This window comes from Lolium rigidum, chromosome 3 (genome assembly GCF_022539505.1).
Source record: "Lolium rigidum isolate FL_2022 chromosome 3, APGP_CSIRO_Lrig_0.1, whole genome shotgun sequence".
Classification (NCBI taxonomy): Eukaryota; Viridiplantae; Streptophyta; class Magnoliopsida; order Poales; family Poaceae; genus Lolium; species Lolium rigidum.
Genome location: NC_061510.1, coordinates 404805409 through 404817615, shown reverse-complemented (window position 1 = coordinate 404817615; position 12207 = coordinate 404805409). Strand labels below are relative to the sequence as shown.

Genomic DNA, 12207 nt, shown 5'->3' with positions numbered 1-12207 from the left:
TATTAAGCTTGTTGAAACAAAAAAGCATGTTGTTTATGATTTAGTTTACATGCTTCTCAAATTGATATTGCTTCTACCGGTGGCGACGGCGAATGTTGAAAGAGTATTTTCCGCAATGAGTCTAGTAAAAAACAAGTTGAGAAATAGTATGGGTGATAGCCTCTTGAACCATTGCTTAGTGACATTTATCGAGCGAGGGGTGTTCATTCATGTAAGTGATGATACCATTGTTGAAACTTTCATGGCAATGCGAAACCGTAGATTGACGAAATGATGTAAGTTTCTAATTATGCTATATTCTACCATGTAAGACCCTTGTAATGTTTTGAACTATTTGTATTGTAATCGTGCACATTTGATATATGTATTGAACTCTAATGCAATGAATTTGTCTTGTATATTGTTCATTACTTCATTATGCAAAGGTTTTTCACAATTTGGGGGGTGCGCAAAAAAATTTTTTTGAGGTGTGCCCCCCCTCCAATTCTTTCCTGCGTCCGCCACTGACACCGTGAGGCTGGGCTTGAGCAACACCAAGTTCCTTCAGTAATGATTGTACCCAGACAAGCTCAGCTGTAGCATTGGCTAGAGCTTTGTACTCTGACTCGGTGCTAGACCTGGAGACTGTAGACCGCTTACGAGCACTCTAGGCGATCAAATTTCCTCCATAAAAGATAGCATACCCCCGTGGATCGCTGATCATCCATACTGTCAGCCCAGTCTGCATCGGAGAAAGCTGAAAGTAGTGAAGAAGAGGAAGACCGAAGCTGCAAACCACCGTCAACAATGTGGCGCACATAGCGGAGTATCCGCTTAACAGCGGACCAATGGGGTGTACAAGGCTCATGAAGGAATTGGCACACCTTGTTCACCACAAAGGACAAATCAGAGCGTGTCACTGTGAGATATTGAAGACCACCAACAATGTTGCGATATCGATGTGTACTTCAGAGTACTGCAGAGACGTTCAGAGGACGCCATAGAAGAAAGAACATCACCATCTGGGTAGTCACTGGGGTACACTTCAACATATTAGCACGTGCAAGGAGATCCAAAGCATACTTGCGCTATCGAAGAAGAAGGCTACCAGAAGAAGGCGATGAAACCTCAATCCCAAGAAAGTAATGGAGGACACCAAGATCTTTAACGGAGAACTCAGAACGAAGCTGATTGGTCAACCTGGAAATAGCATGTGCGAAGGAACTGAGAACTATGATATCATCAACATATACCAGTAGATAGATAGTGATATCTGGGTGCCGAAGAATGAACAATGATGTATCTGCCACTGATGGTGAAAACCCCAAAGAGCCAAGAACATAATTGAGATGGGCATGCCAGGCAGGAGGAGCCTGCTTCAGTCCATACAATGACTTGATAAACTTGCAATAGTGATTTGGCTTGTCGGGATCAGCAAAACCAGGAGGTTATCGCATATAGACCTCTTCATCAAGGAAACCATGAAGAAAAGCATTCTGAATATCCAGCTGACGGAGACGCCACATGTGAGAAAGAGCCATACCAAGTAGGAGTCGAATGGTTGCTGGTTTAACGACAGGGCTGAAAGTCTCATCATAATCCAGACCATAGCGTTGTTTGTACCCTTAGCAACAAGACGTGCCTTGTACCGCTCAATAGAACCATCCGCACAAAGCTTCACTTTGAATACCCACGGCGAATCAATTAAGTTAACACCAGAAACATGGGGTACAAGTCGCCAGGTACGAGAGTAGAGTACATAGAACTCGGCCTCGATAGCATCACGCCAGTGCGCGGATTTCTAACATAAAAAAACCAAAAAATTCGAACCACAAGATTTCGCTGTTAACAAAGGTGGCAGCGTTCGTGAGAAAAATTCTTTCCCGGCGGCGAACTGGCCGGTGGCCCACGTGTTTCCTCTTCCAGAAGGAAATAATTAATGAGCACGCAGTACACTAGCTAGCACACAGGCATGATGATGCCAACGTGCCCGCTGCTTTTCCGGTTTGTAGACTTGGCGGGTTAATAACGGCCACGCGTGGGGCCATGAGTCACGAAAACGCGTACATGTGTGCGTGCGGTTGAATTGAAAGGATCTTTGCTGGCGGCCGTTGGTCTGCTCTAGAAGATGCAAAAATTCCCACAGGTGTCTTGCGAAACACGTAGCATCAGTTTGGCAGCACACGGCCGACGAGTCATCCATGGCCTCGTGGTCTGGCTACGTGCAATGTAGTTTTTTCTTTTTTCTTGAGCTGGGTTCTTCAATGCCGGATGCTAGGGATTACAGCCGGTTATGGTATTTTTTTTGCTAATAGCATAATTTTTTATTGTAATATTTTTAAAAAGGTTACATTGTTTTTCAATATTTCTCTACAATATATCCATCATTTTTTTCTACCTTGTCTAACATTGTAAGGACACATATATAATATTGGTGCAATCTCTCTGTATCATATAAATAAATATCACTATATCAATTTAACTGTACCTACATAACAAAAACATGAGCGCATGTATCGAAAATATGAGACCCTCCAGCAGATCCGGACGGGGCATTGGCCATCACTCAGAAGCATCCATTCCTTTGCCCGCTTAGGCCCAACTAGGGTTTGGAGCAGCACCACAATCGGAAGCCAGAAGGGGAGAGCGCGGCAAGAGCCAACTTCGATCACATCCACACGAACTTGCCCGTCGTAGCGCACCATATGCTGAGGTCGCTCAAGATTTGTTGCGCGTTTGTCACTTCTATGCGACCACGCACGCCGGGCCAGCCTCACCGCCGATGAACGCGCGCCTCTAGCGTCGGACGTCCCACACCAGGCCCCACGTCCCTAGACATATGGACTGCCCCCGCACCACACGGGAGACCATGCAAGAGAGGGAGAAGCCCCGTCGCCTTTGCTAGCGCCGCGTGGGCTTCACCCCACTACGCCCTCCAGTGGTGGTGAAGGGAAGAGAAGGAGAGCGACTGTTATGGGTCGACGGTGCTAGGGTTACCCCGAGGCGCTCGCAAGGATCGTAACCTAAGTGTATATATTTATTTTAAAAAATTAGGGACATGATTTTTGCTATTATTTAAGGAGTGAGATCGGCCGTGAAAAATCCACTCTAGGCACTTGCATGGGTTATTGTGCTAATTGTCCAAAAGATACTTTCTGCTCCCTACATTCCAATGAATAAAACGATCTCGTTTTTTGTGTGTTTTCTTTTACCATAAATTGATTTAAATAAAAATTGTTGGTATAAAGTTAGTATATTTATAAATTATTTTATAATACGAATCAAACGATGCTAATTATGTACTCCCTCCGATTCATATTAATTGACTTTAATATGGATGTATCTAGAACTAAAATGTGTCTAGATACATCCACATTAGAGTCAATTAATATGGACCGGAGGGAGTACAATATAGTCATAATTTTATTGGTCAATATTTTCGGTTAAAATTCTTTTAAAATGAGTATTACCACATCATGTGCCAATTTCAGGTCTCTCACGGTGATTAGAAAATTAGAATCACACATGAGTACATGACATAGTATCACTTACCAGGAAATTTAATCTGAAAATTCCAACGCAATTCAGGTACGAAGTATATAAACAGAACGTGACGTTTGATGAAGTAAGCGTCTTGCGGCCAACGAAGCGTAAAAATATTGGGTACGCTTTCCTTGCCGGCCCTCTCTACTTGGTGCTCTTGTCTCACTGAATGAATGAATCGAGCGGCGATGTGCTCGCGCGCGGCGGAGCTCGGCGGCGGCTGAGGCGAGGACGGGGTGGCGGCGGCTTCCGTGAGTCAGGAGCAGCCCGATTGCGCCGGAGGCTCCTCCACGGCGTCCACTGGGAGGCCCAATTTCGACAGGCGGAGGCCCGGCTGCAGCATGCGGCGACCTGAATCAGACGGGCGGCAGCCCGATGGCGACAAGACGCGGCGGCCTGACTGCGACGGGGAAGACACTGGCTACGAGGTAATCGATGATTTCTGAAGCTTGATTCTGAATTTGTGATTAGCGCTCGCTAGGAGTAACACAAGGAACCGATTCAGTTTGCCCACAAAAGCTCTGAACCTGTGAGGACACAAACATCTCTGAAATCCCGGCAGTACAATTTGAACATCAAGCTGCCACAAACTTGAACACAACCAACTCAGAGGATACAAAGGCAAAAACAAGTGGCACACAAGAGCTCAAAGGTAAACATACATAAATATACACACAACTTATGAGCATCTAAATGAAAATGTTGTACAGACTTTAGACATGTAACTGATCATCCTCGTATGCTTATTTCTAGCGACTTACTACATTTATATATGTGCTCCTAAGAAACAGTGTACGTAATCAACGACAAAACACTATGGATATCATCTTCCTCCTGAGAGGCCAGATATTGTGCCGAAGCTTGTTGTCATTTGCGGGTATGACACGACAGATGAGTTCGGTCCATTGCTTTTCATCAAGGCCTCCATGTTCATCAAGCTCACTTGCGTCTGCCTCAGCTCGCGTAATGGCATGTCACCATCGAGGTATTGCATAACTTCTCGCATCCTAGGCCTTGAACTAGGATACGGGTGCTGGCATAGAAGTCCCAGCTTTAACACGAGGTAAGCCTCATCAATACAGTAGTCACCTTGGAGCCTGGTATCCGCTGTCTCAGTAAGCAACCCATTGTTCCAATGCTCAAGTACCCAATCGACCAAGAAAACCTCATTTCCCTCTGCATTTTTCTTGACAGGTTTTTGCCCGCATGCAACCTCGAGAAGGAACATGCCGAAGGCAAAAACATCTGTATGAGGGGATGCCTTCCCTGTACGTAGTAGCTCGGGGGCTATGTACCCCTTCGTACCAACAATATGTGTGGTTTGTGGGTCGGTGCCATGATCATATAACCGGGCAAGGCCAAAGTCACCAAGCCGCCCATTCATTTCACCATCCAGGAGTACATTGCTTGCCTTGATGTCTCTATGGATTACTATTTTCTCCCACTTCTCATGGAGATAGAGCAAGCCGGTAGCAATGCCTTTGATTACTCGAAACCTCTCAGCCCAATTCAAAATGGCCTTGTGCTCCTCACAATGTAGATATTTATCAAGGCTACCATTTGGCATGTATTTATAAACCAAAAACAGTTCACCTTTTCTACGGCAATAGCCAAGTAGCTGCACAAGGTTGCGATGGCGGAGTCGGCCGATGCTAACAACCTCTGTGATAAACTCCTTCATCCCCTGTCTTGACTCATGAGACATCCTCTTCACAGCAATCTCAACACTAGACAATGGAAGCACTCCTTTATATACTTTTCCAAAACCTCCTTCTCCAAGTAGGTGTTTGTTTTTGAACCCTCCCGTAGCATGGAACAAATCTTTGTACGAGAATCGGTGCGGGCCAAACTCTACCTCCCAATCCTCATGCACCTCTGCATACTTCATTCTCCTTAGCACAACTAGAGCAACAAGAGTGCCCACAGAGAGAATAAATGTTGCAGTGGCTATTGGTAGGACAAACTCCAAGAGCTTGGACTGGGCCCTCTTACCAACAAGAGGCAACTTAGGAAGCTTGGAGATGTCAATGGATGGAGCTGGTCTATTCATGCCAAAACTCCATCCCAACACATACTGACGGGTGTTGATGGGAGTAGATACGGTTGAGAATCCAATGTCTTGAGCTGAGTCGGAGAGTACAGTTGAGAGATCACAGGTTGCAGAGAGCAGTGGCCTTGATGGTTTCTGTATGTTGATTGGAGCTAAGGTCACATTGATCTGCATATCATTCTTGTCATATTCTACCCACAGTTGCATAGCCTTGTTACCATTCAGCGTCATATTCTCGAAGGCACCACTCTCGTCTTCATAGAAGCCAGATGTTCTGGATTGCAAGGAGATTCCACTGTTGATGTTAATCCCGAGATGGTTGTCGTTGATGTCTTGGAGCTCAGCATTTTTGTAGGTGTCGAGCTCGATCATGAAGATGTGGTTGCTTGTGTTGCCATTGTTCTTCTCGTTGAGGAGGCCAAAGTACTTGGGCGCCCGTGCATCGGAGAAATTCTTGGTGGGGGCGATGAAGAAGGCCATGCCTTCAGCGCTCAAGTCTTGGTATGTGATGAAGGTGCTGAAAACTACATAGACTGAGAAGGATTGAACTTTTCCACCGGGCGACTTGCGGAAATGCAGAGGAGTAGGGTAGAAGGCGTGACCTTTGAGACCGCTCGTGTCATTGGACAGATCAAGGAGGCCAGTGTCTGTGACCGCGGCACAACCATCGAGGGTTAGGCTGGATTGGTTGAAGCCAGAGAAGAGAAATTGGTCATCGCCGGATGCCAAGGTTGCGAGGATAAGAGCAATCAGGAGGAGGAACTTCTGGAGGAAGGATGTATACTTCATTGCAGGCATGTGTGTGACTTGCAAGCTACAACTCAACAAGCAGCATGCGAGAGGTAAGTGTTTCATGGGCAACTAAGGATATATAGTTTCAGGTTGGACTCAGTCGTGCAGTATTTATATTGTTAATACCTTGAAGCATCCATATGAAGTCTACTCTCTGGTCTTTCAACATCTATCTTTGTCTAGAGGTTTTTATAATTGATGGAGACAGTGATATTTGTTCAGGTTATAGTCAATTACATCTTCGGATTGATTACGAAACACCCTAACAACTACAGTAGATCTCTTTATTAAGTTACCATAGCATGTAGTAAGACAATGTCAGGTAGTTCAGATCAATTTTCTGTCATAGGTGGGAGATGCGTAGTGGTTGTGTCTGTTTAGTGGGGTGTGTGGTTTATATGTCTCTGCTTACCCTTATAAATTCCTCGTACAAAAAGTATATTTCTTTACTTGTACGTAAGTTATGAATCAAAACTAAAATTTGTACAAAAGAACCACCAAGTTCGCCCTCAAAAGGCTAGAAACCATGGGAGCATAGCATTTCTGGTTCCATCCAAGTTTTTTTAAACATTCTCAAGCTTAATAAAAAGCTCTGTCGAGCTAAGATAATGACTAGTGACATTTAAGCGGAGATATGTGAAGTAGTTGAACATCGCTCCCTCGCAGCAAAGGCAGAGGACCCTAACATAACTTGTGTAGTCTTTTGTCAAGTCAAATGGAGTGGAAGAAAACTAGAAAAATGCATTTGAAGAGTCTAACATCGCTGTTCCCTTGCAGCAAATGAAGAGGATCCTAACAAAACTTTTGTAGTCTTTTGTCAAGTCAAGTGAAAACGAACAAAATTAGGTAATTGCATTTGAAGACGAAAGATAACTGAAAGTGAAGCTTCATGCAGCTTGCAAAGCTTTGATGTGTACCTATGATATGGACTGCTTGTTCGTATTGCTGTCTGAGTGTTACTTGTGGAGGTTGCCTAGGAGGCTAGGATGGAGGGAACTTGGCATCTCATAACTCACACTCTGGAGTACAGGGGCGGGGTTAGAAGCTGTAATCCTACATGCAGAAAATATATAATCTGAGTTTTCCATTCCAGGAAGGGCAGAGAATCCATGTGAACATTTGTAGTGTACTCTCTTTTTACATGTAAACTGGACATAAGAGAAAGTAAAGTAATGCATGTAAAGATGGACAATAACTGAAAAAGGAACCTTGATGAAATATGTCACGCTTTGATGTGTACGCAACTTTGGTCATAGTACGATTTGTCCAGACATTATTCTTTGTCTGACTGAGATGTGGACTTATTGAAGAGAGTATTCAGACTTCAGAGTACCAAGTCCAGAATAGTACTTACCAACAATATCTTACGTACATTCAGTAGAGTATACATAGAATATGCTGTGTTTCTTGAAGAGAGTGCCTACCTAAACAATACACACTTAGTTGTAGTTTAGAATGGTTGCTAGTAATCGGTACCGGTTGTTTGTGTCTTCACTGAGACTGGGGGTGGAAATCCCTGTTTTTAAAAAAGATGGATAGATATTTGTTCTATTAATATTTCTCACGCACCGATGGGATACTATATTTTCTAATTGGTTTTATCATAATCTTAGTTGCATCCTATGAAAACCTGTGTGGCCTCATGTATGAGGAACCTTTGTAGCCTACCAAAATTTCTCTGGTTTCTGGTGTAGCCCGAAATTTATACTGAAGTTTACAATTTTTCACTAAAGCACAAGACATCTCTTAAAACAATATCTTAGTTTACAAAAATGAAAAGGAAAGAAAATTCAACTTCTCGTGCTTTACACTTTGATTTTTATAACTACTTGCCACTGAAGTTGCTTTCTGTGACATGACTCTGATTTTGTCCTCGAGTCAATTTATGTTGCAGTCTGAATCGGCCATCAAGTGATGTTTTAAAATTTTAATGCCTCAAGTCAATAAACATAAACTAGCTGAATGGTATTGCATGGCTAGTATTTCAACATGCTTACTATACATGCATTTCTCGAACAACTCCCAATTAGGTGATTTTTTTTCTTCCAATATGCAACTGCTGCATTTAGTTAGCATATAATTTTCTTTCCATATATCCTTGGTGTTTTACCCATTTCCCACCAAAATCGCCTATTCAAAGCGCCAAATATTCTAGAAAGATAGAATACATGTAGATTTCTGGCGGAATGAACAAGTCACATCTAGATTGGTTTGTCTTGTCAGGTTTTTTTATCCATCTGGCCTTATGATTCTCCCGGATGGCACATACTACCTCTGTTTCAATGAATAAGGCTTATATTTTTTAAAGTCAAAATAGGTAAAGTTTGACCAAGTTTTAGGAAAAAAATCAATATGCACAATCTAAACTTAAAATGTATCTTCATAAATGATATCGTGGTTCTTGTTAGTTTGTTCTAAAATTTTGGTCAAACTTTACTTAGCTTGACTTTTCTAAAAAAAAATAGGCTTTATTCTATGAAATGGAGGTAGTATGAGTTGTTATAAACAAAAACAAGCATAGCCCATATGACTGCAGTGAACACTTGCTGGCAAAAAGACCTTATAAATTTAATCTAGTGATTTTGGCACCAGTGACATCCATTATTTAAGAGGACGTTCTCATACAAAACCATGATGTTGCAGGGAAATAAGCAACAGAAAAATTACACAACATACGGGGATGCAGACAGAACAAAACGAGGACATGATGTTTTTACAAACGAACCAAAATATCTTTAAGGTAGATATAGGCTTTGTATATATGGCTCATCACATTTACAATATATATGTTCCTTAAGGTATTTAATAAATATACTTTATATCAGACATGACAAAGTGCCATGTTCATCTTCCTCCTGAGACGTGAGACATTGTGGCTATGCTTGTACTTGACACAGGGTATGAAATGATGTATGGCTCAAATTCTTCGTTTTGCATCAAATCTAGCATCTCGAAGCTTAACTCTGGAGGCTCAGTTTCCCCATTTAGGTATTGCATGACTTGCCTCATGGTAGGCCTTGCTTTGGCGAATGGGTGAGAGCATAGTATCCCTATTGTTAGTGCCAAGCATGCCTCACCAACATCATAACTCCCTTTTAGCCTAGCATCCAGTGTATCACTGAATGATCCTTTCTGCACCTTGTCAATCACCCAATCGATCAAAATGAGCTGATTTTCTTCTGTGTTTTGGTGATTGACAGGTCTTTGTCCACAGGTGACCTCAAGAACGAACATGCCGAAGGCAAAGACATCAGTAGGAGGAGGGGCATTTCCGCTGCGTGCTAGCTCTGGAGCTAGGTAGCCTATGGTGCCAACCACATCTGTAGTCTGTGGGTCGATGCCATGGTCATACAGCCTTGCAAGGCCGAAATCACCCAATCGTCCATTCATCTCGTCGTCAAGGAGCACATTGCTTGCCTTGATGTCTCGATGAACAACCACTTTCTCCCACTCCTCGTGGAGATAAAGCAAGCCAGCTGCAATTCCTTTGATGATCCGGAACCTTTGAGCCCAGCTCAACACCGTGTTATCCTCTTTGCCATACAAGTATTTATCAAGGCTTCCGTTTGGCATGTACTCATATACCAAGAGAAGTTCACCTTTACGTCGACAATAGACAAGAAATGGCACAAGATTGCGGTTTTGAAGGCAGCCTATGCTGACTATTTCCGCGATGAACTCCTTTATACCTTGCTTGGAATCATGTGACACCCTCTTCACGGCTATCTTCAATCTGGATCTCGGAAGCAGCCCTTTGTACACTCTCCCAAATCCTCCAACTCCTAGAAGGTTCTTGTTCTCAAATCCTTCTGTTGAATGGAATAAATCCTTGTAAGAGAACCGGTGTGGGCCGAAATCCACCTCCCAGTCATCTCGTATCTCCGCATACCTGAAATGCCTCTGCACAAGGATGAAAGCAATGGTGCCCAAAGACAGCAGGACTATCGCCGTTGCTACCGGCAGAACTATCTCTAGCACCCAGTATCGATGACCCTTGGGATGATGCCGTGGAAGCTTTGGAAGCATGGTGAGATTGATGGCTGGAGCAGCACCGTTCATGGCGAAACTCCAACCAAGCACATAGTGTCGTGTGTTGATCTTGCCCGTAGAGGATGAGAAGCCGATGTATGCGACATCTTTGAGCACAAATGAAAGGTTGTACCTGGTGGATACTGTTGGTCTCTTGGGCTTGGCGGCCATGTCGAGGGGAGCCATGGTAACTTCGATCTGAGTCGTTTCTCTATCGTAGCCCACCCATACCTGCATTGCCTCTTGGCTACTGAAAGTCAAATTCTTGAACGTGCCATTCTGGTCATGGAAGAAGCCGCCTGGTTGGGACTGCACAGAGCTGAGGCTGTTGATGTCGATGCCCACGTGGTTGTTGTTGATGTCTCCAAACTCGGGGTTTAGCCAAGTGTCGAGTTCAACAGCGAAGATGTGGTTGGTTGTTTTGCCATTGTTTGAGCCATTGACAAGGCCCAGGTACTGTACTGGATTCGCCCCGGAGAAATCCTTGCTCGGTGCGACCAGCATGGTGAGGCCATGGCTGCTCAAGTTGTAGATGGAGATGATACCAAACACGAAGGAGGCGGAGAAGGATTGTACCGTCCCGTTGTGCGAATCGTGGAGGCGGAGTGGAACTGGGTAGAAGGCGTGGCCCTTGCTCATGGCTGTGCCATTGGTCAGCTCAAGCAACCCGCTTGGCGTGACTGAGGCTGTGCCATCGAGGGTGAGGTTAGCGTTAGCGAAACCAGAGTAGACAAACCGCTGGCTGTCGTCGCCGGCGATAAACTGTGGTGCGCCAAGGCCAATGAGGAGGAGCTCTAAAAAGAACAAGGAAATGGGATTCATGTTCGACATGATCATGTACGATGGCAAGAATACGGGATAAGTTTGTGCACTGCAGCATAGCACCGGACTTTTCACTCTACTCGGAGCGCAGGAGGTACGCTACCTAGCACGTGCACCCAATTTGAAGATTCAGCTTAATTTGAACATCGCTGTTCCTTTGGCCTTATGTTTAAAAAACATCGTTGTTCCGTTTCAGGGTAGGGGATCTCAGTCAACCTCTTGTAGTCTTTTGTCAAATAAATTCGGTAGTAGAATGGACAGACTAAAAGTAGACAACTGCATTTAAAAATGGACAATGACTGAAAACGATGAACAATTTGTCTTGACTACAGCATTGCTGTCAGACTCTGAGTTTTGGATATTTTTTTTGAGGTTTGAACGGCAGGGGCTCTGCAATTAAGCGGAAAAAGAGGTTCGGTTAGAAGCAGAGAGGAACTAGCTGACAGGGGAACAAGGAAGACAAAACAGAGAGCTACAGACCGATCCACTAAGATGGACTACTCGCTAAAATCAGGCTGCTCATCTGCCTCATCTTCTCTAGTAGCTTTTTTTTTTTGTGTGGAAATTATATTAGGATCAAGGGAACTTACCAGGTCTTGAAATTGTATTTATTTTTCCTGGAGGGATAAGATGCCATTTTTTCCTTGCAGACAATATCTTATGTCTGTGATAAAACTTGAGGAAAAAAATGCTTGGGGGTGCTATCTTAGTGATTGTTTCTATGTGAGTGTTGTCTTGGTGATGGTTGTTTCTTGCAGGGTCTTTTTTAGATCAACAGAGATCGCTCCCCAGCTCCATTTCATTGAAAAGAAGCCAAAGTCTTTTTACAGGGAAGGAAAATTAAAGTTTGCTAAAGGAACAAAGCAAGAACTGAAAGAAAAACATCCCAAACTGGCTGTGACTTCTATTTTGCTGGGGAAGTAGCTGCCATCCCAGCTACTCCCGAAATACTAGCAAAATCAAGCCCAAGAGCAACAGTACATAAGCATGAA

The 12207-nt window shown here is 43.8% G+C and overlaps 2 protein-coding genes across 2 annotated transcripts; both read right to left on the bottom strand.

Annotated features, from left to right (window-relative positions):
- Positions 1–4160: 4160 nt before the first annotated feature.
- Positions 4161–6442, bottom strand: LOC124704649 (L-type lectin-domain containing receptor kinase SIT2-like). Its single transcript, XM_047236920.1, has one exon. The coding sequence runs from the start codon at positions 6425–6427 to the stop codon at positions 4346–4348; it is 2082 nt and encodes a 693-aa protein (XP_047092876.1). The 5' UTR covers positions 6428–6442; the 3' UTR covers positions 4161–4345.
- Positions 6443–9043: 2601 nt separating this feature from the next.
- LOC124704650 (L-type lectin-domain containing receptor kinase SIT2-like) lies at positions 9044–11237 on the bottom strand. The gene has a single exon (XM_047236921.1). It carries the CDS (start codon positions 11228–11230, stop codon positions 9209–9211), a length of 2022 nt encoding a protein of 673 aa, XP_047092877.1. The 5' UTR covers positions 11231–11237; the 3' UTR covers positions 9044–9208.
- Between the last annotated feature and the right edge of the window lie 970 nt (positions 11238–12207).

What these genes read in the sequence shown, in the direction of transcription:
- LOC124704650 (XM_047236921.1), bottom strand. Translation starts at nt 11,230, where the DNA reads ATGATCATGTCGAACATGAATCCCATTTCCTTGTTCTTTTTAGAGCTC.
- LOC124704649 (XM_047236920.1), bottom strand. Translation starts at nt 6,427, where the DNA reads ATGAAACACTTACCTCTCGCATGCTGCTTGTTGAGTTGTAGCTTGCAA.